General features: G+C 41.3%; 1 protein-coding gene across 1 annotated transcript; it reads left to right on the top strand.

Annotated features, from left to right (window-relative positions):
- On the top strand, positions 1-27,824 carry LOC142144946 (zinc transporter ZIP9-like). The gene is made up of 7 exons (XM_075204314.1): positions 1-244; positions 10,679-10,784; positions 11,668-11,853; positions 13,111-13,179; positions 21,504-21,589; positions 24,213-24,347; positions 25,518-27,824. The coding sequence occupies exons 1-7, from the start codon at positions 149-151 to the stop codon at positions 25,755-25,757; spliced, it is 918 nt and encodes a 305-aa protein (XP_075060415.1). The 5' UTR covers positions 1-148; the 3' UTR covers positions 25,758-27,824.
- Positions 27,825-27,848: the final 24 nt, after the last annotated feature.

The following is a 27,848-nucleotide window of genomic DNA, read 5'->3' as shown; positions in this document are numbered from 1 at the left end:
CTACGACTTGTCATTCAGCCTGCTGGCTGCACGGTGAATGGAGGCGACGTGTGAAGCATGAGGGAGCAGCCCCTGCACTTGGAGCTCTCTGTGTACTTCCCCTTGGAGATGAAGTGAAGCTTTGTGCCTCTTCCACCCTCTGGTCACCATGGACGGGCTGCTTGTGGTCTTCCTTATATCCCTTGGCATGTTCCTGGGCTGCTTTCTCCTGGGCTTGATTCCTTTAGCAGTGAAACTTTCCGAGGTAAGTCTGGAGTCTCTCCGCATACTTTGCCCCGGCACCTGGAAGTGAAGGGGTTAAGCAGTGAGCGAGTTCGAAGCTTGTGGAATGTTCACACAGCTGATGTTTAGGAACTTGTTACAATGTATCTATTTTCCTATCCATTCATGAAAGCTGCATCATTCCCTGTTAGTACCAGTATTTCGGGGGAGAGGTTAACCTCATTAACCCCTGACAGTACAACTAGGTCAAGGAGTGGTTCTGAAATGTGTATAGTATGTATTCGGAAGCTGTTAATTACTAGAGTATCGGTACTGTAAGAAGTGAACTGGGTCTGGTGACAAAAACTGCCAGAGAAGGCTTTGAGAAACCATTTCTGCAGAAGTTAATGGAAATTTAATATAAATTAGAGAGGTTTTAATTACACATTTTACAACAGTCTTTTGACTTGTATGTCTATTATGTTGATTATTTGTATTTTATACTGCAGCCAAGCTTGGGTTTGCTATACCTGTATACAGAGCTTAAGCAACAGCTGATGTGGAACTACAAGTCCCAGCATGCACTGCCAGCTAGATCATGATGAAAGTTGTAGTTTCACAACAGCTAGAGAGTTACAGGTTTTCTACCTCTGCTAATCCAATGAACTGAACACATGCTACACCAGGATTGTTAATAAACATGGTCCTGTAAAACACAAGTGCAGATAATTGTTAAAGTGCTTTTTTCTTTCTTTCTTTTTTTTCTGCTTTACTGTCACAAATGAGCCTCAGTGACTTATGTTCACAAGTTAAACTTTTGTGATGGAAGAAATGTTTCTAAAATAAAAGTAAGACTTAGAATTAACTTTCCATGAGAGTCTGGGATCTTGTGCCTATATATTGTTATGCATCTCTTCAGTGATTTTTAATACTTATATATTTTATAATAGGAGTAAGATATCCTCTATATAATTTGTGGTGAGTAAACCATTTATAACTACCACTTATTATTGGGAATAACATACTCGCTATAATATGTAAGGAAGGATATTAGAGGTTCATGATCTGTGTAAATACGCTCCACTTAACCTTGTATTATTATATAGAGGTGTGATATATATATATATATATATATATATATATATATATATATATATATATAATCTTCGACAGTTACATGACCGACATTTATATGGTCGACACCATAATATAGACGGTTGGAAAGTCAACAATGTCATTAACCGTATTAGTGTTGGGTCTACAATTGATATGTAGACAGTATTATTAGGACTACAATTCTAATGTAGACACTAATATTATTATTATTAGGTTGACAATAATATCCCTAACCTGTCTCTACCCCTAACCATTTAATGCTGTCGACATTGGAGTTGTCGAGCTAATGTTGTCGACTTTCTGAATGTCAACCAAATAAATGTCTAGCTGACGACCGTGTACCATCTATAGTATGGTCGGGGGACTCTTTTTGGTGAATTGTGTAACATTTTGTAGCCTGTGCAGTATTTAGTAATGATAACTGGGAGATGATACAGAACAGCCTCCTCTAGAGTAACAGGTTTTATGGAGGTACAGTAGATCATATGATGTCCGGCCATGAAGGAAGGTGAACACCTTTCCCCAGGTGACCGGGGAAGCAGGAATGTTTATTAAACACTAATTTAAGTTTTGGATGGAATTCCGTAAGTAAATCATTAATCCAGAATATTATTTCCCATGGTTTGACATCCCACAATGTCTGCTGCAGCTCGGTGATGCTGTTGACTTCCCACAGAGTTTCTTTTCATAGAGGCTGGGTATTGTCAACCAATCACACACCCACCGGCAGGGGTGAGGTCAGCATTGCTGGGCTGGGCACACGTGAAGAGTTCTGTTCAATTAGGTGGACCTTAAAGTTATCCTTTAAAGCGGACCCCGTCTTCTACACACAGTGGAGGCTTCGGTCTGTGAACCAGTATTTAGCCTGTTACTGTACTAGGAACCAGTGTCCTCATTCTGTCTGTGTTCGCTCAGCAGTATCACCCAGAAAGGGCTGAAGGGTTGGAGGGGCGATTACCTTCCTGCCCCGTTGCCAGTCAGTTCTGTTAGATCCACATTTCTCCAAAAACAATATTTAAATTATAAATAAAAACTTCTACATGTTCATTGTTTATATCCAGCCACACACGTTGGCAAACCATGTCTGTCAACAACCCTGATATATATATATATATATATTTTTTTTTTCCACAACAGTCCTGAATTCCATTAGGCAAAACGGAGATGCCTGCCGCAAAGGGTTGTTGACATGGAAAGGGTAGACTAAAGAGTCTTTTGGGTGGATCAGGGGCATAGACGAATGAAGAAAACCATAATACCTACAGACATTTGAAAATAAGAACCAAAATAAGCCTTATCCCTGATCTAGCCAAGCCATGCCAATTATCTGACCACACCCACATTTTGATGAAGCCACACCTTCACCCTGACAAGCCACACCCCCTTTGCATCTGAAGGACTTTAATGTGAATATTGGAATATGAATATGTGACACTATAAGAACACATGCAGAGCATTACATCCGACAACATCTAGACCCTATTGGTTAACACAGTGGATCCCAAACCTTCTCAGTTAGAAACACCCCTAGGGTCTCCATAATATTTTAAGGGCACTCCTAAGCCAAAATAATTAGTAGTCCACCCACCTTGCTTACCACTGGCCCTGGCTGTGGCACCTCTGTGGGATCGGTGCCGTGGCGCACAGTTTGGGAACAACTGAGTTATCACATTTGTGTTGTGTGATAGGACTGACCCCTGGTGTACAGTAAGCAGTACTGCAGCGGCGTAATGTACTGTGCACATACAGTCTACATATTCCTGAGAGGTTCCCTGGTGGCTGGTTCTCATCTCCCAGGGAGAGAGAGTAATATTTCATTATCATTACTTGGCAATATAATATATTTGAATGCTTTCCTCCTTGTTGCAATGAGAATGCACCATCATGTTGGGGGGGGGGGGGGGGTTTGAATATAACAAACAGTCTATCTCCTAACTCCCAATTATTTTCCTTTTGAGCAGAATTAATTATGTCCAATTTGACAGCACACACAAGGGGCCAAATTAAAGGCGATTTGGGCGTTTGGCCCCTCAGGCCGCGTGGTTGCATTACATCCATCAGGATCGGGGCCTGTTGGCGTCTCAGGATGGATGGTACGTGTCAGCAGTGGTTATTGTCTGACCTCATTTATCAACGTGCCTATTTCCAGCCACGAGCATTATAATATTGGGCCATTTTGGCTGAAATCAACTGCAAAACTGTTCCCAGTGTAAGATGATCAATGTATTGACGCACCCGCCTGCAACTCTTCTAAAATACTGCCTTGTATTTCTAGTCTCTGCTTCTTACCCATGTTCATGTATCATCAGGTGGCAGAATTGTTTTGCTAACTTACTGTTTAGTCACTCAGTGTGTTCAAATACAGCTCTGGTTCATCTTCTACAACATCCTGGAAATATTTTTTTAGAACTTGTTTCTCTGAAAGGCTAATTGATGCCATTTAAATGTGTTGTTTTTTGGGGGGGTCTTTTGTTTTTTGTCAGAGAATCCGAACATTAGAGGTTATTATAGGAAAACGATAATGTCACCAGGATGTGTTTTTCATGTTATCAGTTGATTGAAGATTAGATTGTAAACTCCACTGGTGCATGTATTAATGTGAATGAATAAGCAGTCTCTGTACAGTGCCGGATAATAAAGAAATATGGAATTTGATGGCAGATAAGAACCACTTGGCCCATCTAGTCTGCCCATTTATTAACCTATGGTAACCTCAAACCCTGTTTGATCCTTAGTTCTTTGTAAGGATATCCTTATGTCTATCCCAAACATGTTTAAATTGCTCGACCTTATTACCCTCTACCACCTCTGATGGGAGGCTATTCCACTTATCCACTACCCTTTCTGTGAAGTAGTTTTTCTTCACATTTCCTCTGAACCTACTCCCCCCCCCCCCCCCCCCCAGTGTCAGTACATGTCCTCGTGTTCTAATACTTCTCTTCCCCCCCCCCCCCAGTGTCAGTACATGTCCTCGTGTTCTAATACTTCTCTTCCCCCCCAGTGTCAGTGCATGTCCTCGTGTTTTAATACTTCTCTTCCCCCCCAGTGTCAGTGCATGTCCTCGTGTTTTAATACTTCTCTTCCCCCCCAGTGTCAGTGCATGTCCTCGTGTTCTAATACTTCTCTTCCCCCCCCCCCCCCCAGTGTCAGTACATGTCCTCGTGTTCTAATACTTCTCTTCCCCCCCCCCCCAGTGTCAGTACATGTCCTCGTGTTCTAATACTTCTCTTCCCCCCCAGTGTCAGTGCATGTCCTCGTGTTTTAATACTTCTCTTCCCCCCCAGTGTCAGTGCATGTCCTCGTGTTTTAATACTTCTCTTCCCCCCAGTGTCAGTGCATGTCCTCGTGTTCTAATACTTCTCTTCCCCCCAGTGTCAGTACATGTCCTCCTGTTCTAATACTTCTCTTCCCCCCCAGTGTCAGTGCATGTCCTCGTGTTCTAATACTTCTCTTCCCTCCAGTGTCAGTACATGTCCTTGTGTTCTAATACTTCTCTTCCCCCCCCCCCCCAGTGTCAGTGCATGTCCTCGTGTTCTAATACTTCTCTTCCTTTGTAGAATGTTTCCCTCCTGCACCTTGTTATAACCCTTGATATATTTGAAAGTTTCTATCATGTCCCCCCGTTCCCTTCTCTGCTCCAAACTATACATATTAAGATCTTTTAGTCTTTCCGGGCAAGTTTTGTGCTGTGGACCATGCACCACTTTAATATATTGATGCTACATAAAGAGTAATAGTATTAAATCAGTATCCAATATAGTATATTAGGATTTCTTTATTTAACTTGCGCTCATGCGGGTAAATAGGAATGATTACAGGATTATTATAAATGAAATGGATACAATGGAGGGATTTGGAGAAAGTTAATAAAACCTCAGTACCTGACACGTGGGTGAAAGACAAAGATCCTGCCAGGTTCCTCCCGTGTTTAGATCCTGGAGAGTAGTATAATGAGTCAATGGTTCCTGATTAGATCAATTGTATAAACTGGTTTAACCACTATAATGTAGACGGAAATCCTGGACTAGTATTTAATTTGTTGCTAAATAATCCTAAACGTGTTGTATGTTATTTTATATCAGCCATCGTCTTACCCAGCTCTGGGCAGCGCAGTCCTTGCAGCGTTGAGTGTATTTGTTTGTCGCCCAAGAAGGTGGGAGCCAGCCGCCTTCATAGTCGAGACAAGGTTTTCACATGGTTTTCTTGAACTTGATGATGGGTTGGCAGATCTGTACATATTTTAATAACCATGTTTTGCAGATTTACTGACGGCCGTAAATGTTTACTGACAATATTTAATATAGTCCAAACAAATGAAGTGAAGAACAAGCACGTTGACTGTAGGATTCACAAAACGTAATTATGAAGTTGCCAATCCTGGACCCTATCAACTTCAGTTATACGTGTACTATGTTACTTTGTGTCTGTAGACTGTACAATGATATATTATGTAGCCTATAGGTTTGTATATATTTTTCCTAATTATTTTGATTGACCATTGTTTCCAAATACCATTGGAGGTTTCCAGTGCCCGGTGGTCTTCTATCACATTTACCAGTGGCGTTTCTGAATAAGGCCATATCCATGTCTGCCATTTGCTCTGTCACCTCATTCTCTCTAATAACACTTTCAAAGACAAGGTAACAATGGTGCACTGCCCCCTAGTGGCTACCTTGCCATTAAAAAAATAATTGTTCTGTTTGTCAAGCACTAATTTAATGAACTGTTAAATAGGGGCAGCAACATACCTTACTTATTTTTAAATGAGGTTTTTTTTTTTTGGGTTTTTTTTTTTATAATGTCCCTTTTAAAAAGCAAATTAATATGTTTGCAACACAATTTAATTTATATCTGTCTCAAGTTAGTTTTACAAGAAGGATTTAGTAACAACCACCAACCACTGTAGGAGTAAAACTGGTTTGATCTTTGCACTTGGACAGAGAGATGAATCACGGTAGTAAGAATGTGTTGTGTCATTGTCCTCGCTGCAGTCATGTGAGCGCTGCAGTGTTACAGGAAGTGTGTAACCCGGGAAGACACAAGTTCAATTTATAATATATTCACATAGACCAGCCCAGCCGTTCTCTCATCACTGGGATCTCCTCTACAAACTGTATTCTTGTATTCTAGAGTCAAGATAAATATATGAATTAAATAATCCTTTTACAGTCTGTGTATTATTTGGCAAAAAGCCCAAAGTCTGTCAAAATGGGTGTTTTTTTGCCAGAGATAGGACTTATCCATATACATCAGGGGTCACCGCCAGTGGTAACCGCGACAACGGTAAGATTTGTCAGGTCAGCTGAGATTTAATTATGACAATAGGTGACGTTCTACAGCTACAATAAGCAGTGATAGAAAAGGAGACCTATTGCCAGTTATTAATTAATAGACCCCTTATTCTCTAAAGCAAAATAAGGTTAAAGTAAGCCTAGAACCCAATCCATGCCAATAAGCCCACTTCATGGTAGGCCACGCCCCTTTCTAAGGTAGGGAGGCTGTACTTAAATCTGCTTTCATAACCGGGCACTTTAAAACAGAATGTTGCACAAAAGTAAAAATGTAGTTTTGGATGGAGATGACGGAGTTAAAGTAAAATCTTACTTGGCTTGCAGGCAGCACTCGTCAGTCTGCCGTTGTCGGCGACAGCTGTAATGGACCCAACGCAGTTCTGCTCTCTGAAACCGGCCGAGCAGTACGTAAAACGGGACGAGAAGTTGTCCATTTTCAGCGCTGGTCGAACTTTCTATTCGTATAAGTAAAACTAAGGGGTAGATTTATGTAACCTTCTAAAAAGGGAATAGTGGAGGTGTTGCTATGGGAAACACCTCCACTTTTTCTCTACAGAAGCAGGGGCAAACACAGGATTTCTAGAGGTTTGGTTTCTAGAATGTTTAAATGTTGAGCGGACGTGGTCAGACCATTGTAGGGGTGTGACTAGCACGTAATCTATGCTAGCCCCGCTCCATTCTCTATTATAATACTACGCGGGGCTCACCCTTTGTCCTGCATTGCAGAGCAGCACAACGGGGAATCTACCTCCCTGCTGTCAGGACACAGACCTCAATGTGCAGTACAGCGGGACTAAGTAAAATCTCAGCTTCCGTGCAATTAATTATTTTCACTGCCCCATATTTCATTTTCCAACCTTCCGCTCCCTGGTCAATCATATTCTATTTGCACCCACTCCATAGGCAAACCGAGGGAGGGTTTCCTAGTGCCTGGAAGCCCCCATCCAAGCCTGGGGCACTGTATAATTGAGGTGGGTGGACCCTGGTCCCGCTTCACACGGCTCTGCTTGAAAAGAGAGAGCTGTGTGCACCCAACAGTAGTGCACGCAGCATTGCCCATGTATATTATGGGGATAGGAAGAGTTGGAGAGCAGCCAAGTACTGTCTAATATTATAGCCACGCCCCCATGCATGCTGGTCACGCCCACTGACGGCGTGGTGTGAAAACCCCCTCTACAAATCCTGCGTTTGCCCCTGCACTCCCACTTGTGCCTCATTGCCCCACAGATGAAGGAGCTATACTGCAGTCCAGGGGGATCTGGGCAAATGTAATCTAACCCTTAAATATGTATCTGTCCATGTCGGCTGTTGAATACACACAGTTCATATACGATGTGTGTTTTGTTGTCATACACAGAACTTATACATATACGTATTTTGGCTGCTGTATCATTGCATCGTTCATAATGACATTCTGCAAATAGAATGGACCTTACGAATGTGAGCTGGTTGTTTTGATTTGTTTTTTAATGATTTGGTGCTGTGCATTAGGACAGTGTTTCATTATCTCTAATACAGACAGCTGCACTGGATAAGTGTATACAATACTACTAACTTACCTATATACTGTAGCTGTATACTGACTGACCTGAGCTGAGTTATATTATTATTATTATTATTATTATTAATTTTTTTATTTATAGCGCGCCACATAGTATCCGTAGCGCCGTACAAGGACAAACAATGGCACAGTACAAGGTGAAACAGCACAGTACAAGTAACAGTAAGCACTATAACTCTGGGGGCTCAGGCACAGCATGAAAGAGAGGGAGGGAGGGGAAAAGTGAGTACAGGCAGGTAACTATGGCCCAAGAGGGTGGGCACGGATGACAGGTTGAGAGTCACTGAGGGGAGCGGAGAGAAGCGAGAGGAGACAGAGGGCAGAGGGACTGAGAGGAGGTGAGCTGAGTAGCTGGAGAGCGCAGTTAAAAGTGATGGAAACAGAAGGTAGGAGAGCCCTGCTCAAAGGAGAGAACAATCTAAAGGGAGGGGAAGACAGACAGACACATGGATGAGACGGAGAGATGGGAGGAAGGGGGAGAAGGGAAGAAGGGATGAGAAAGAGAGGTAGCCGACCGGTGGGAGTTTAGGCATGAGACTGGAAGGCTTTAAGGAAAAGGTGGGTTTTTAATGTTCGTTTGAAAGAGGAATATCCATACAGGCAGAGGTAGGAGGAGATGCTACGGTGGCTCAGTGGTTAGCACTTCTGCCTCACAGCACTGGGGTCATGAGTTCGATTCCAGACCATGGTCTTATCTGTGTGGAGTTTGTATGTTCTCCCCATGTTTGCGTGGGTTTCCTCCAGGTGCTCCGGTTTCCTCCCACACTCCAAAAACGTACTAGTAGGTTAATTGGCTGCTATTAAATTGACCCTAGTCTGTCTGTGTGTGTGTGTGTTAGGGAATTTAGGTTGTAAGCTCCATTGGGGCAGGAACTGATGTGAGAGAGTTCTCTGTACAGCGCTGCGGAATTAGTGGCGCTATATATATAGATGATGATGATGCTGACATGACATTAATACTGGTCACACACTGTCCGGTCCTGTTGCTCTCCCTTGCATACATAAATGGACAAATTGTCTGATATTAGGCAGTTTGTGGGCCCTGTTATTGTGGTCAGAATATGACCGTATATAAAGGCCAGTTGAGGTTTGTTGCCACGTTTCCTATGCCCGATAATGATCCTACTGATGTCCATCTGATTATTACAGAGCTAACGTCATTTTGGGGTCTGTTGTTGGATGGTTTTGCAGCGTATAACCAGCTGCAGCCAGCGCCAGGACAAGTCTGAGCGTTCCTCAGTGCCAACCTAAACGTCACCACCACATTCACTTAATTTATGTTATGAATGGTGACTAACATGCCAGGATCCTTTTAGATTACAAGCTGTGTGTTCCAAGAACTCGTTAAAGCCTGCTGCCGCAGCTCGCTGTGTCATTAATTAGCTCACTTTAATTAAAACGCTTCTTCAAACTCGTCTTTTTGAACTTGAACTTGAAATAACAATAAAGAACTTGCCCAAACCGTAATCTCTTTGAAAGGCATCAAAGTTTTTCCTTTTAAGATCCGCTTTGAAGGGCTGACTCGCTGAATGCAACAACTGAGGGCAGCATTTAAATGATAAGGATATGAAAGAACAATGATCAAACTGAGCTGATTTTCTATGCAAATATATTCAAAACAAAGGTCCTTGGCTGTTTGATGGCTCCTGTTTTGAGCGGTGCCTATAAAAGGTTCTGGTTTTAACTTGATTCCAAGTACGTTTGATATTTTTCTAATCTCTCCATTTAAATGCCCTTCTCTGTTTATGTACCGTAGTTTCTAGAGCATTTATACCCGATTTGTAAGTGCCTACCTAATATGTAAAGGAAAATACATAGAATATTTCTGGTTCATCAGTACCGTATATTGTTTTGACAGTGTGGACCTCTCCTATGACACCCTGTCGTGTTCCCGGGGACCGGCTGGGCTCTCCTTGCCATCGCCCCCTTTCTTCATCCCAATTGCGCCCCTCAACGCAGAAGGAGGGGTTCTGCCGCCACCACTAGGCTCCTTCACTGACACCTAGAACCGCTTCCTACAAGTCCCAGCATGCTTTGCCATCAGATAGCTAGCGGGTGTACACAGGGAACTTTTTGATCCAGCGCTATTGGAGTAATACAAGGAAGCTTAATGTATATAGGTAACTTATGTGTAACTAAATCAAAGTGTAATTCGATGCACCATGGGATTAACATTACATGGATGACACTTGTCTAAAAAGATAATTACGACAAAGGGTTGGTATGTGTACAATGTGCCACATTGATTGAAGGACAAAAATGGGTGACCTAAAACCTTGTATCCATATAGGACCAGATAAGCTAGCGGATAGCCGGCAAGATATGCTGGGACTTGTAGTTTCGCAATGCCGGGAGAGCCACAGTTTGGCCAGGTGTGCTCTAGGTCACATATATACTCTACTGTTTGAGGAAGTACGATCTGGGATCCCTTAGAACAATCGCCCCGGGCTACTGATCAGTGACTTATTGTAACCCATCCATCCTAATAACATCCATCCTTTTCTTCCAGAAAAAGCTGCAGTTTGTGAGCGTCCTGGGGGCCGGTTTGCTCTGTGGAACGGCTTTGGCTATAATTATACCAGAAGGGATTGAACTGCTGGACGGCTCTTCCACAGGTTAGAGAAAGCCCTTTTGCTGTACAATGCAGCTCCTTGTTGTTTCCCGGGCACAATGTTCCTGGCTGAGCCTGGCCGCATCTGGCTACTGATCTAAGATGTCACAGCTGGTACCATTTACACACAGAATAATTGTGATGTGTAATTGCTGTGTTAACACTTGGGAGATTTTTTAGGCATCATTTCTCATACACTTGAATTCCATCCAGTCTTTAAAAGGGGACTCCGCCTTCAGGTCACTTTTACTTTATTGGTTTATATGTGTCGTACTGCAACTTTTACTAAAGATATTGTTTATTCTACTTTTAGTTTTTTTATTCTGTGTTCATGTATTAATATAATTTTCCTTTGTCTTGGATACAGCATGGGTCTGTCTGTGCTGTCTGCGTTTGTTCAGTACAGCCGTATGCAGGGCTCAGTGTGCACTGTTGGGTAACACAAAAACAGAATTATCTAAACATACATTTAAATTTGACCTTTTTGGGATGGTAGTGCCCCTTCCTAAAGTCCCTTTGGAAACTATGAGTAATTAGATCTCTTCATACAAATTTAAAATAGGAAAAACACAAAGGGGTAAATGTATCAAGCTGAGAGTTTTCCGGCGGGATTGAAAAACCAATCAGATTCTAGATATCATTTATTTAGAACATTCTACAAAATGACAGTTAGAATCTGATTGGTTGCTATAGGCAACATCTCCACTTTTCAAACCGGCCAGAAAACTCTCAGCTTGATACATTTACCCCAAAAAGTTGGTGATTCCCTGTGAAAAGATAAAACACACGTCTGTCTAATTTCTGATTCTCTCTACTCGTTCTCCTGGCTCTAGAGTGCATTGGACAAATGGTAATTGATAGATCTTTGTATGCGTTCTGTTGTGCAGGTCATCCAGTGAAATGCCTGAATGTCGCGCAGAATATCAATATGACGGAGGCGGCAGTGACGGAGGAGGCGGTAACAGAGACCGGGTCATCCGTTCCTCCTCACTTCTTCATCGGAGTCTTCCTGGTCACTGGATTCATACTCATGTTCATTGTGGACCAAATCGGGAGTTACTGCTCATATCACGGTGAGATTACAGAACGGATAACATTGCCCAGACGGTAAAATAACTACAAAGGTTTAACGTGCCCAAGTCTGTGCTGACTTGTGCGTATTTCCTCCATCACAAATAACGAGACGTCCAACAACTTCTCAATACGCAGGGTTTACTGGACTCTGAAAGAGAAATTAGGGTAGTGATGGTCAACCAGTGGCCCTAGGGCCGCACGCGGCCCTCCAAGCCTTCACCTGCTGCCCTCGGCTCCTTCCTGCTATATTGTCAGATGTGTTTGTTATAGCTTGTAACACTTGTTATATAATACCTGCTGATTTGTTATTACAGATTGGTGTCTTTCTTTTCATGTGTGTCTTGTTTTAACGTATTGTGATTACGGATGATCTGTGGCCCTTGTGAAGGATATATGGCCACCCATGCGGCCCCTGAATTGTATCAGGTTCCCCATTACTGGTTTATGGCGGTAGATACAATCATAGCATTAGTTGACAACCAATAATAATTTCCTATTACAATCCCCATCATAAAACATTTATTAAACTTGGCAAGGTGGCTCAGTGGTTAGCACTTCTGCCTCACAGCATTGGGGTCATGAGTTCGATTCCCGACCATGACCTTATCTGTGTGGAGTTTGTATGTTCTAACTGGCAATAGGTCTCCTTTTCTATCACTGCTTATCGATGGGTTTCCTCCGGGTGCTCCGGTTTCCTCCCACACTCCAAAAACATGCTGGTAGGTTAATTTCCTGCTATCAAAATTGACCCTAGTCTCTGTCTGTGTGTGTGTATGTTAGGGAATTTAGACTGTAAGCCCCAATGGGGCAGGGACTGATGTGAGTGAGTTCTCTGTACAGCGCTGCGGAATCAGTGGCGCTATATAAATAAATGGTGATCAGGATGAATAATGTTCATAGAACGGGGCATCTATTGAATATTTTAAAGGGACTTTGAGATGTAAGAGAAAGGTAAGGTCTGCTCTCTGTAAATCAAAATACTTTTGGGAAGTTTTTGTTCCAAACCTGTTTAAGTTTCACAAACTACTAAATATTTAGTCGTCCGGTTACACATTAATAAATACCATCAGCGTTGTTATGATTGCTGATAAGTCTACAATTATTTGTAGCCTACACATTAATATCTGCAGTTTACGGTCTTATTACTACCGAAATGGGCTGATAGGAAAAGCCGACTGAATTATGTGGTTATTGTCTGCACACCTGAGACCTGATTGTCTCGTTTCCATTTAATATAAATTTTGTTTTCTTTTCAGACCCCCGGACAGGAATGTCAGCAGGAACCAGCATAACGGCGACACTGGGCCTAGTGATTCATGCGGCAGGTAATCGCCATGTGAGATGGGAATTCCCTGTCTAGACTTTTTAAACCTCCTTTTTTTATGTGCTTAATTTTAGAACGCCAACATAGACTGTGATGCTGTACAAAGCCTACATGGTTATACAGGATTTGTTAGGGAGGGTCCAGCTCAAGTCATTTTGTAATCTAGGTGGGATGAAGAATTGCCAGTACTGGGCAGTGTTCTCCAGTGTTGTGAAGAATGTGCCACTTGGCAACCATTGAAATATGATGGATTAATCCATTTTATTTTCAATGTAAATATACTTGTTTTGTTTCTTAGACCGAAAACTGATATTTGAAGCGGGGCGCCCCCCAAATAAAAAAAACGCGTTCTGTAAAAACATTCTGCGCTTCTGCTTAAACTTTCTGTAATTTCAAAATTAAAGACTAGTTCCACCAAAAATTCAGTTTTGGATGGAATTAAGTAAGATATAATTAAAAACAAAATCTCACTTACCTGCATTCCAGAGATACTCTGATTCCGCTGAGAATTTCCCTCATGTGTTGTCGATGCCCCTCCCCATGGACCTCCCAATCGTGAGACTAGGATATTCACAGAGGAGGGACTTCGACAACCTTAGTATTGGCTTGAGAAAAAGCCAATTTGCAGTACAGAATAGAGGATCCCTTACATTGGGCCATAACAAGCATTGAAGGACCACTTGAATTGTTTTTTTTTTCCAGAAGGCAGATAACTGCGTTTTTATTATATTTTACTTTATCTTAATTCCACTCAAACCTACATTTTTAGATATAATTCAATCGACCACTTTTGCCGGTTTACACATCCTTAAATAATTTTGCCGAGTCAATGTGACAAAGCTGTGCGGGCTGTTGGAGAAAAGGAGATTACACAATTAGGATTACAAATGATTTACAAATGACATTGGGCAGATATGAAGTAGGTTTGTAAACAATAATGTACAATCTCTATGGAATTAATTAGCATCTGGTGATAGGAAGCAATTAGCCCAATAATTCAGAAAGAGCGTTAACCAGTTTAGTACAAGCAATACAAACGGCGAACAAAGTACACAGACAACAGACTGCGTTAATAAACCCTTATCTGAGCTAGGTGCTAATAAATAGATTAAGTCTGTAATGAATTCAATTCCTGTTACCCTGAGCCGGATCTGGTGTTTTATTACGACTGGATGTGTCCTTAAACACTGATCTGTAATGTTTATCTGCCCCCTCAGCAACAAGTAAGTGACAACACGTGGCTTTTGTGCACTGAAAACAGTGTGTAATTGTGTGTGTCTGGTATACTGTGCAGATTGTCACGTAGAGACTATAATTCCAGAATGAGACCTTTTTTGGTTTTCTTACTGTGGTCATCTAACGTCTGATTGGGCTGAGTAAAGTCAAAATAATACAAACAAAAATTTAGGTTTTTTTTCTTTTTATGTATGGTGCTGAATCCAAAAATTGGGCCAGAATTTGTCCTATGGGCTCCATTTATTTATTTTAAACGGTCATATTTGTTTTTTAAAATGATAAATTTTGCTCAAAATAGCCTGGTGTATAAGTATTTATTTTCTTAAATGTAAATTCATATTTGTTTTATGACTTTCATAACGAGCAAACAATCATCTTAAATGTTTTAGCCGTTCCCTAGGAATCATTTATTTGTGTATAAACTAAAACTAAATTAAAGTAGATAAATCTGCGTATATGATAAAACTGTATGGGTCATATTCAATTGTCGCGGGTATCCGCGGCATTAAAACTACTACTGTTATTACGGTAGTAGTTAGCTGGATTTCAGCTCGCGGCTCAGGGAGCTGCGAGCTGAAATCCATCGAGAAAATTACCGTAATAAAGTTTTTTTCGCCAGATTTTCGGCGTTTCCGCCGATAATTGAATATGCCTCAATGAGTCACTCCTCCAGTTTCTGCTTATAAGTATACGGTGTGCATAAGTCTACAAAATGCCTCTGCGTTGTATAAATCATCCAAACAATTGTTGTTACGCGTGTGGTGAATTAACTCAAGTCGCAAAGAAGAGACATTACCCTTTTGGTAAGAAAATCATAAGGGGGCTTCTACTTTTGGTGTAAAATTGGAGATCAGGACAAATCTTGGGTCCCTCATATCTGTTGTGCTTCGTGTGTAAGTTTGCTTAATATTTGGCTGTGTGGTAAATCACATCACAAGCCAGTTGCAGTTCTCATGGTATGGAGAGAACCAAAGGACCTTTCCACGGACTATTATCTTTGTATCACAAAAATCAGTGGAATCACAAGCAAGGGGAAGAACTCTGTTAAATATACTGATCTTCCTTCAGCCATCAGGCCTGTTCCTCACAGTGCAGAGCTACAAATTCCAGTGCCACCAGAAGATTATTATTTATAAGGCGCTACAGGTTCCGCAGTGCTGGAGACAAAAGCAAGTAACAAATAGATCAGGTAATACACATAATTAGCACAGATGAGTGTGAGTAAGGCTATGGGGACTCACATGGAGTGCAGCAAAAGATGTGACTGGACAAACGAGGGAGGCAGACAGTAGACAGACGTGAAACCATAGGCAGAGCGGACCCTGCCTGCGAGAGCTTACATTCTAGAGGGAGGGGTGGTGAGAGACAGTAGGACCAACTAGGAGAAAATGGAGATGGCAGATGAGGAAGAGGAGGTGATGGATAAGATGGTCAGAAGGTGGTAGGATAGGTGAGCTTCAAAAGGTGAGTTTTGAGTGAGCGTTTGAAGGATGGGGAAGAGTCGAGTGAGGTGAGGTAGGGAGTTCCAAAGTATGGGGGCAGCACAGGAGAAGTCTTGGAGGCAGGCATAGGAGGAGGTAATGGGAGATGAATTGAGGCGGAGGTCAAAGGTAGAGCAGAGTGGTCATGAAGGTATGTACCTCCAGACAAGGTCCGAGATGTAAGGGGGAGAAGCATTGGTAACGGCTTTGAAAGAGCGGTTAAGGAGCTTGAATTGAATTCTGAAGCGGATAGGGAGCCAATGAATGGATTTACACAGAGGAGAAGCGGAGAGCTTAGATTCAGAAGATGTTGGTGATGCAACTTTTCCTAGAATAAGTGAAGCAAAGAGGGGATATCTGTTGGACCACAAATACGAGAACTCACGAAGGAGATTTTGAGAGAAGCTTCCAAAAAGTTGTGAAAAACTTCCTGAGAAACAAGAAGACCGAGAACTACAAAGAACGGTTAGTGAACGTCTTACAAACTACAGAACCCTGGGATGTATGTTTGAAAATAAAATTTATTTTTTTTTTGGATTCACATTTGGACTTTTTCCCAGAAAATTTCGGAGATGTAAGCGACTAACACGGTGACGGCTTCCACCAGAATATATCAACGATGGAAATTCCATTGTTTCTCCCAAACTCCAAGATCTCTACCCTGCTGCCCCCCACCACTGGAATGATCTCCCTCGTTCTATCAGAGTATTCCCTAGCCTGTATAGATTCCAATGGTCATTGAAAACCCACCTGTATATAAAAGCCTACCAGCCCTTCACATAACCATTTCACCATCTATTGTACCTCACACTCTCTCATCCTCCATCTCTCCCACTCTTGCTTCTTGCCCTCAGATCCCCTTACATTGGCTCACCCCCATATGCCAGCCGTATGTCTGCCCCTTTCCCTTTAGATTGTAAGCTCTAGTGATCAGAGCCTTCTTCCCTCCTGTTCTCATTACCTATAACTTTTACTCACCAGCTACACTGCTCACCTCCTCCTTGTGCTCTCTGCCCATTGTCTCCAGTCCTCCATTGTTTGTGCACCTCTTTCAGGGGCTCTAAACCTGTTAGTTGCACCCACACTAATGGGCACAGGTTTCAGCCTGCGCTGAATATACCCCTTGTACCCCAGTAGCTGTGCTGATAGTTGTAGTGTTATTTCTTTACTGTGTTGTACTGTTACACCATGTACTGACTTGTTGTTTACCTCTGTATGATGCTACTGACCTCATGTGACACCATATAGATAAAGGTTGATAATAATAATACTAGTGACACTTTGGTCCACAATGGAGAGAAAATTAAATATATTCCATGTTCAGTAACACACACATTACTTTATACACAATAACCTGTAATGAAGCAATGTTTCTGGAATAGTTCTGAGACATAAATGAAAATTAAAGTCACATTTTCAGATTTTATTAAACATAGTTCCAGGGCCGACCACTAACTTGAACAGCGAATCTAATCCTTGGGGAAATATTTAAAGGTCTTGCGGACCACGGTTGGATCATAGGACATTTTCATTTTTGCAAACTGCAAGTTAAACCTACATACCGTATATACTCGAGTATAAGTCGACCCGAATATAAGCCGAGGCACCTAATTTTACTACATAAAACTGGGAAAACTTATTGACTCGAGTATAAGCCTAGGGTGGAAAAGAGCGCTAATTTAAAAACCTTAATAAAAATGATAGGTTCAATCTATGAAATCATTTTTAGCTAAACCATAAATAACAGTAGATGACAAGGAACATTCATAAATGATTATAAAATCATTGGCATTGGGTACAACCTAACCTAAATAAAGGGGTAGGGATATAAATGTATGAACATGGTGGCTGTATTGTTTTTCATGATGTAATTGCACTGTAAATTTTAAAAATAAAAAAATAGGGGGGGGGGGAGAGAGAGAGAGAGACCCACCCCCACCCCCACCCCCACCGAGACCGAACTTCCTGTGTTGGAATGCAGAAGTTGAAGGCGAGGGACCGGACACCAGGTAAGTTCACCCGTGTATAAGCCGAGTGCCCTTTTTCAGCATACAAAAGTATACTGAAAAACTCGGCTTATACATGAGTGTATACGGTAATAACTTTACATAAGAATCGGAATTATCTTCCTTTTTTTAGATTAAATTTCCCTTAAGGCTCAGGATCAGTTTTTATATCCAGCGCTCATCGTTTCTTAAGCCGCAGATAACTTAGAGGCGCCAATCTGTAATCATTCTGAAGAGTCGCATGATTGCTTCACGAATTAAAAACAATTGCTGTCTGCTTTGTAGAGTGGGGGGAACTTCCACATCTATTACCTAGACGACTGGGCTCCTAATAGTAGGAGATTTCTATTTTCAGTACAAAGCTTGGCATTTGGGATATAATTACCCAGGAATTAAATTTCTCATCAGCAGTGAACACCTGAGCGCTCTGTCTGCTGCACGCAGTACAGTAATAAGCTGTCCGTCCCCAGTATAGTCACTGTACATATGCTTGTGCCTCAATGGATCATTTCTAAAAGGGGAGGAATGGATTTTTTTTTTTTTCATTAACCTGTCTTTAGGATAGTACTCTTTTGTTTCCCAAACTATATAACGTTATATCGCCATCTTATTGCCACTACTGCGGTCTCCTCTTATGTTAATGAGCAAAAAGTGGGTGTGGTCTGTTTAACGCCACAATAAAACATGACTCCTTTATTGTACGGTGCACCGTCTTTATTTATTTTATTTTTTTTAAATAATTTCTCTGTTTAAATTGAATTCATATTTTTCTGATTTTAAACACGAGCACTCAATAGAGACCAGAGAATGACTAGAATCCTCATCATCATCACCATTTATCTATATAGAGCCACTGATTCCGCAGCGCTGTACAGAGAACTCGCTCACCTCAGTCCCTACCCATTGGAGCTTACAGTCTAAATTCCCTAACACACACAGACTATGGTCAATTTTTTTTGATAGCAGCCAATTAACCTATTAGTATGTTTTTGGAGTGTGGGAGGAAACCGGAGCACCCGGAGGAAACCCACGCAAATACGGGGAGAACATTCAAACTCCCCACAGATAAGGCCATGGTCGGGAATTGAACTCATGACCCCAGTGCTGTGAGGCAGAAGTGCTAACCACTTAGCCACCGTGCTGCCCATACCCTTTACTGGGTATTGTCGGGCTCTGAGGAGAGTGAAGATGTATTCTTATGCTGTACAATTAAATATTTGGAGTTCGATTCTCAACCAAGGCCTTATCTGTTTGGTGTTTCCTCCGGGTGCTCCGCTTTCCTCCAACAATCCAAAAACATACTCGTAGATTGATTGGCTGTTGACAAAATTAACACTTTGTCTGTGTGTGTGTGTGTGTGTAAGGGAATATAAACTGTAAGTTCCAATGAATTGGTGGCGCTATATAAATAAATGATGATATAATGCTATGTACTGTATGTTGGACATGTTAATGCATGTTGAATATTTATCCTTAGATCTGATATACAATGTTATTATACCGCTCAAGCAAAATATTTAGCCCTTCTCTATACCTCTGAACATGACACTGGTTGTTTTCTTATCCAGCAACATGCTGGTGAGATATTTTAACACTCGTCACCAGAGGAGCACAAGGAAAAATGAAATTGATAGGTCTGATGATACCTACAGACAAGTGTATCCGACACAACTGTGTACCTGTGTGACAGAAATATATATGTAGCGTCTTGTGTCCCTAGTTCTGGGGTGACCATCTACCCGTGAGAATAGAGACGGATTGTTCTGCCGTTTCTTGTCGATCTCCAGGAAGCTGCGTTTTTGTGTCGATAGAGAGATGAAATCCCCAGGGGCTCTCTGCACATTGCAGTCTGCACCTCGTTAACTGTTCTCTGACATTAAATAGTAATATCGCTGGTCTCAGGGAAATGGCTCTAACAGTTTGTGATCTGCAGTCACACACACAGACCCATCAACTTATATGATTCAATTTAAATCAACAATTGCTGCCATTTAATCAAGACATTGCAAACCGAATCTCTGTAGATCCAGGCTCTGGAAGCAATGTCCCTGCAATAATTCCTGCAGGACAATATTTCTAAAAAAATATAACTCCATTAAATTACTGTTAAATATAACCATCAGGCTTTTAAGTGCACTGTGAGTGCCAAAATCCATTTAAGCTGTTTTAAAGCTCACTGTTTTATCACAGTGTGGAATTGAAGCAAAGTGCCCCCATCACACACACACACACGTAGCCATTGTGTGGGGGCGGAACCAATAGTAACCAATCAACTCATGAGGAACTAGTGACATCACTTTTTGCCGTGTGCCTCAGTGACGTCACCAATTTTGAGCGAGTTGATAGACTCCATATTTGTTCAGACAACCCAATAGCTTTCCTCTCGTTGGTTTTGCACCAGGGTTTGCCAGCGCAACTTAAGGTGGATGCGGTACACGCTTAATCTCCACTGCTCCTAGGTTTTCCGGTAACAACGCACTGCGCAAAAGTGTAAACATCGCAATAGGATCCAAGACTTCTCCCGTGCTGCCCCCCTTCACTGGAACGACCTCCCTCGCTCCATCCGTCTCTCACCCAATCTGTGGTCCTTCAAACGGACACTTAAAACTCACCTGTTCCTCAAAGCCTACCAACCATCCCTCTTTTCTCTCCCTTTGGCTTCACTGGCTCCCTTTTGTGCCTGATCTTGTTTACCCTCTCTTAGGATGTAAGCTCGTATGAGCAGGGCCCCTTGGTACTTTGTGTTTATTGTCCTGTACTGTTTCACCCTGTATAGTCTACTGTTTGTACTGTGTATGGCGCTGTGGAAACTTTGTGGCGCCTAACAAATGATGATAATAAATGCCAACCTCCTACCACTATAGAATGACCTCTCTCACTACATTAAACGTTTCAGATTTCCTCCTAAAATACTGCTTGCCTTTAGCTCATTTATGAATTAAATTAATCATGAAAGTGAGGGGGGCAAAAACGAAAATCTAGGCGCGCAAGCGTTGCGTCCCTTAACAGGATTTAGTCATGAATAAACTTGTGTATAAGCTTTATTTGTAATATCTCTATTGTAGAGGTAAGCAGTTAAAACAACTCCTACTCAGTATATATGATTTTCAGGAAATGCCATTTAGTTGGAATAGGAGGTATTAATTTGTATATTGGGCGGAAAAAAACTAGAACGCTACCCATTTTCTTTGGTTTAGTGATCTTCTCTATAGCAATGAGCCTCAATAAGGGTGGAAGAGTTTGTGTAGGTGAGATTGTGACTTGAAACACTGATGTCATGTTCTAAAAACCCATTGGGCAAAACATTGACTGAGACAGTTGCCGTGTGAATGTCATTTCCCAGGAGAGAGAAGCCTAATACTCTCCCTAATCATTTCCTTCCAGAGAGGTACAATTCTCTTATTAGAAAGACGCCCATTTACAGGTAACTACAGAGGGAAAGGGGCCCTAGAGAGTCAAGGTCCAATATAGCGGTACAGGCCATGTTGTCCCAATGGATGACCAATTTGTTTGACAAGGTTGTATTTAGTGCTTGGAGAATTAGACGCTGGAGAGGGTCATGTTACCTTTTTAACTAATGGTTTTTACTTTCTTCTCCATAGCGGACGGCGTTGCTCTCGGAGCAGCGGTGGCCTCTTCTCAGGTCTCTGTACAAGTCATTGTCTTCTTCGCAGTCATCTTACACAAGGTAACCGGCACCTCATGATAAAAATAGAGAATACTGAATTTGCTGTGTGACTGGTGAAGGCGAACTAACCCTCTGGCGTCCATCATAACAGTGTATGAGGGAGAATGATATGTGTGTTATCTCCCTGTCCCAGGATGTGTAGAGTTAGGACCGGTAGGTAGCATGTATCTCACTACATGTCCACCTACAACTCCCATAACTCAGCCTATGGTGGTATATTCTATTACTGACGTGACGGTGGAGGTGGAAGAGTTCCACCACTGCCAACATTCCCAATGGAAAAAGTAGGCTCATGTTTGTCCACCTCCATCTGTATCACTAACTCTACTGAGCCACACCCCCATTAGAAAATCACGCCCCCTTTTGCCAGTAATATAAATGGAAGGCTGACAGTAAAATAATAATCCAGGCTGCTTTATATGATGCAATCAGCAGTGCACGATCATTGTATGTAATACCTATGTGGTTTTGTAGCAAGTACCTGGATGACACTGGTCTTACCTGCACCCACACCTGAGATTTTCCCACAAAGCATCAGGAGCCAAAATAGTTATAATTATTCTGCATAAGAATTTTTCTGGCGAAACGCGTTGCTATTTCGGCATTCCGTCCATGAATGTACGGGGTTGTTTGTACCATACTCAATTATTCCTATCTATAACAGATCCCTATCTGTTGGTGTTTTTGTTTTTAATACATGTGTGTATACTTGAATTTTTTATATTTCACCTTTTCTTCCAGGAGGATATTATTATTAAACTAAAATTAATAAAGGTTATATTTTAATTAACACAAGGAGTGCTAATATGTCCCTCTACAACGAACCTCTGTTCGTAATTTTTGCTGTTTCTAATACATTGGGACTAGCACCACCGCATGCTATATACTAAAGATTTATATCTTATTACGCACTGCACGCGGTTTTTGTGTCGTCTTGCTATCCCTGTGGAGAGCATCTTTCTCTCGTTCTATATTGTACCATACTCTCCAACATTCAAGTTCTGGATCAATTAGGTCACGCCCCTGACCCACCCAAATGGACACTTTTTAGCTGACCATACCACGCCCATTTCTGAGGACACTCCCTTCCACTCCAAGCCACTCCTCTTTTCACTGGCGCAAATCTCGAGGGTCTTGGAACTGTTGGTGAGTATGATTGTACTTCAGATCATAGATTGCAGCCAATCCTGTAGAAGATTAGGTCATTCCAGTTGCATAATATCTCATTGTCTACACCTCTTGTCACTCACTGTTTTGTATACTATGTGAATTATAATTTTATTTCTAAACATACAGAGATTATTATTGTGTGCAATATTATTATGATTTGAGATTTATCTGCAGGGTCACTCTCGCCTTATCAGTTTACACAGAAAAGCGATAGTCATTATACCGTACTATAGTTCAGTATTTTTGGGACGAAAAGATAACTGTTAAACAAACAATGTCTGCCTGATTGTGTCTGTAATTCAATAGAAAATAGTAGCTGTTTTCTGAAAGTCATTTACCTTCAGATCTCTGCTCTTCATCTGCCATAACCATCGGCTGAGAAGATGGTGACGCAGTAAACTCTATGGAGATCTGGTCGGGAGTACGTACACACTGCAGAATTCGAACAATATTGTTCTATTGTTGAATGTCATTTTTAGTCCGTTTATAAAATCAAATCAAACGATAAGATGTGCTTTGGAACGATAATCGTTCATCATTGTACCATACACACTAATGTCGTTTATCTTGTGCTTGGCCCATTTTTTGGGGGTGAAAAACCTGTAGTGTGTACCCAGCCTAACGCTACAATATTTTGTATTTAATGGTAACATAATAAAGAATTAATATACAAGATACTTTCTATAATGATGCTAGAAAGCCTGCTTGCCTAAGAGCGAGATCTAACTAAATGACTGCCCCCGTGGGAAATAAAATGGATAAACTGAGCACTCTTTTTCCGCTTGAACAAAAATTTAGATTAGTCTCTCCGGATAATTGCTTCAATCCTCTGTGCATTAGGTAACAATAACAGTATTATGAATGTAATATATTTTTAAGATGACATGAGGAATGCTTGTATTAAGATTTGACATGGTAATACCTGACTATACTATTTTGATATGTAACAGATTTTTTTTCAACATAATATGATGAAGATTATCCTGAAGATTTATATCCGTATGTATTAATATATTTTAAACATACTTGCCAACTTCTGCTTTTTTCCGGAGGGGAGGTCAGCTGGCAAAGGTGGGAGGGGCCGTGGCGACCAAAGCCCCGCTCCCGCATCGCAATTTGCAGCAGGGCTTAACATTTCAAATCATGTTATTGAGCCCTGTCTCTGTCCAGGTCCCGGAAGGGTGCCTGGGAATCTGGGAGGGTAGCCAAAATTCGGGACCCTCCCGGAAATTCCAGGAGAGTGGACAAGTATGATTTTATATATATATGGATGTTGGTATGATAATTTAGAACTGTACAATTATATATTCACTACTTATAATGTTGCCTCCCTCTGTACCGACTCTTATTCTCCTGGAGCTGATGATTCCTATTGTAGTTTGGGCCCTCTTTATAAAGAGCAGGTAGCGTAGACTGTAATATAATAACACACTGACTCCTTATTCTTTTGCAGGCACCAGCGGCTTTTGGGCTAGTCTCGTTCCTCATGCACGCGGGTTTAGAAAAGAAACAAATTCAGAAGCACCTCTTGGCGTTCTCGCTCGCTGCTCCGATCCTGACAATTGCGACGTATTTAATTCTGACTATGGTAAGCTGCAAACAGGAGTTTGTTTCAGTCCCGCTCACGGACAAGCCACCCTTTGATGTAATGTGGTTTATGAGATGTAAGCGGTTTTCTGTGTTTGTTATTCTCTAAAATGTTTCAGGATTTATGGTGTGAAGTCTTCTCCTTCTCCAGAACCGGCACAATCTAAGATGATTTGGGATTGGCTCGTTTGGAATCCCCTTTTCTTAGTTTTTTGTTTTCTACTACTCGTATAACTCTTACATGATTTGCTTGGAAGTACATGTTATAAAAAAAAAAAAAAATATTTCTCATGTCTTGCTCATCATATGCACAGGTCTCTTTGGTGGTCTATAGAACATTCCTTTCGTTCTTTTCAAGGACTTGGCAGTCCCCCGTTAGGACACACTTGTCCTGCGTTTGCCCATACTGATTTATGCAGGGAAGCTTTATGACATTTTCTTTACAACGTACTTCAAACGTGTTGTGAATGCTAGTTAAATGCTTGGACATTTCTTTTAAAATGTCCGTGTGTACGAGCCCTTGCTGTGAAATGTTATGCAGTCTTGTCAGGTCTGTGTAACCCGTAACAACCAATTTAGATATTCACGGTGATCGCTGAAGTTACAAATGAAATGTCTGGTTGGCGCGGCAGAAAACACGTTTTACACAAGAATTGTAAATAAGTTTTCAAGATTACACAGTAACAGATCGCTGATGTGAATATTTTCAGCTTTCAGATATGTAGACAAGGGGAACAAAATGCAGAATGTGCACATTAGCTTACAGGAGCAGTTATTCAATGACAGAAAAGAGTTTTTGGGATATAGGAGTGGTGGTTATGGTAATAGAAAGAAAAAGGTTAAATGTTTGGAAAAAGGAAGATTGGTGCCAGTTGCTGGAGGTATTGGGAATAGGTCCATTTGGGCTGGGCTGGGCCCGGGCATCGGGGAATGGGCAGGGCCCAGCGAATTGGCGAATGGGATGGACAGTGGCACATGTTGGATTATTTACGACGGACTATACTAGATGAATTAATTTGTTTGCATATGGGAAGGATAATACTATTTGGAAGTAAAGGATATTGGAGGAAAGAGTATTATTAATTAGACCTATTTTGAAATACTGAGATTTGTTAACCCAATCTTCCTTAAATATAGTTTCTGTTGACTGACGTTCTCCTTTGTTTCTCAGGCCGGAGGGAACACGCAGCACAGGCTCAGCGCAACCGGAAATGGCATGTTGTTCTCAGCTGGGACTTTCCTATACGTGGCGACCGTTCACGTCTTGCCGGAGATCAGCGGCCGCGGCCACAATGACCATCATGAGACATCTGAATACAGACATCAAGGGCTGGGACTGTTAGAGAGTCTAACGCTGGTGGTTGGAGCGTTCCTGCCAGTACTGCTGTCATTAGGACTTCATGACGGCTGAAAGCTTTTAAATCATGTTTAACCTTCAGTCAGTTCTATAGTAGGTACCTGTATCTTAGACTGTGACACTAATGTATGGAAAATGAAGGACCCAATAGAAATGGAATCATTTGTATCATAGCATCAAATATCACATGATGCAGAAGTAGCCAACCTGTTCTCTCCAGTTCTCCAGCAGACTATGCTGGGACATGTAGTTACAGTTAAAACAAAAAACTTATGTAAAAGACCAAGAATAAGGATTCAATATTTTTTTGTAGCAGAGATGCCTTCAGATATCGTTGCGGAAAATACAGGAACTTTGCTGAAAGCGGGTCATCGCTCAATAACCACCCAAGGTGACTGATGCTACCATGAATCCCACTTCCAACCCCATTAACAAAGGGAACTATTATTTTTTTTTTTTGTTATGCGAACAAAAAATTAATTTAGAAGAAACAAACTCTTTACCATGTTCTTGACCAGTTGCTTTCAACCAGCCCTGAACCTTCCTCATCCCGCTGCTCCTTTACACACTGATACCAGGAGGCGCACATTGGAAGCGTATGTTCACCGGGCTACTTCTCATGTGTCGCAGCTGCTTGGTTAATGTTCCATTGTTATCAATAACTTTTTACCAGAGTGATATTTTTAACCAAAAGGAATAGCCTTCAGAAGATTATAATTTTACGGTACTAAATTGTGATTGTAGTGAAAATGTTTTGCAGTGTGTACAGCTACTTTCAGATGTTTAAGTGTGTTTTAATAATAATACATTTGAATCTCAGGTGAAAATGCACTTTACATACTTCAATAAGCAACAGTTTTGAGCTATTGTTTTGTACGTGGCATGTTTGCGATACATAATAACATTATATTTTCAGATTATATGCCTTGGTTTTAAATACCAATAATTTTACATTATACAATATATCAAACATGATATAAAGGTTCATATCTAAAGACATGTTGGAATGTCACTTAAATATAATTTTGTGACGCGTTTCGCTGAGACATGACTACGAATTTCCAATTCCGCTTTTGCTTTGCTCGATCCTGCGCATCATTTGTAAATTCCACATTTAGCAGAATTTATGCTCTATCTGAATAGAGATTGGACGACTATGTAACTCATTCTGCTCTGTAACGATACTGAAGGCCAAATTCTGCTGCAGAAACGCGCAGGTGAGGGATGAGCCGAATATATCGTTTTGAAAAGCTCCTCTCTTGTTAAGCATGGCATCTCACAGCCAGAACTGGAGCAATACATTGGCTGCAGCAGATGAGCATGGGTAATAGCTTTAGTATTAAAATAACATAAGAGTTTAGAAAAGGACGGTGGAAAAGCTAGACCAAAATTTAAGGTGAAGAACTCATGATTGTCGTCTGATGTTTTAAAGGAGGATAGTATCGGATTTGATAAACTTTTAACTATAATTAGTGATAAGATGGCAATAATTATTTACTGGGGGAAAAAAAACATTGTAGGTGGTTTTATTTTATTTTTTTGTAACCGTTTGTTAAGCCGACTACTCTGCTGTCAGAGAACGGAGCAGAAGTAGACCAAAGGCAGGAGTAAGATCGGGCGGTGATGGCTAAAGATTCATATCTGGAATATCAAATGGGGTCAGTTGGGCATGATCACAATGTCTGGAAATGACCTATATCTTGAATATAACTGCTATGTCTCATTCGAAATGTACCTGTCACCTGCACACAGGAGGTAGCCATGTTGGGGGCTGGGCCAAGAGTCAGCATGCAGCCTATCGATTCACAAGGAAGTGAAGTCACTAGGACATGATGCGTTAACTTCCTAGCGAACCGATAGAATATTCCTTCAATCCACAAACGCGGCTGCCTCCACTGCGATCCATTATAAGTAGATTGTACCTGTATAGGTTGTAAAAAATGTGGGTTATACTTGAATAGAATTGTAAACGTTTCCTCCTCTCTGTGGATTTAACCTTGTTTTTTCAGTCCTGCGTAATTTGTTAGCCGTGCGTCTAACACTAGTCTCTTGTAAACCGACTTATATGTTTGTCGTCACAGCTGAAATGTATTTTTCTAATAAAACTCATGTTAACATCTATTCTGTCCTGGTACGTGGTGTGTA

This window comes from Mixophyes fleayi, chromosome 3 (assembly GCF_038048845.1).
Source record: "Mixophyes fleayi isolate aMixFle1 chromosome 3, aMixFle1.hap1, whole genome shotgun sequence".
NCBI lineage: Eukaryota > Metazoa > Chordata > Amphibia > Anura > Limnodynastidae > Mixophyes > Mixophyes fleayi.
This window is presented reverse-complemented; position numbering and strand designations above follow the sequence as displayed.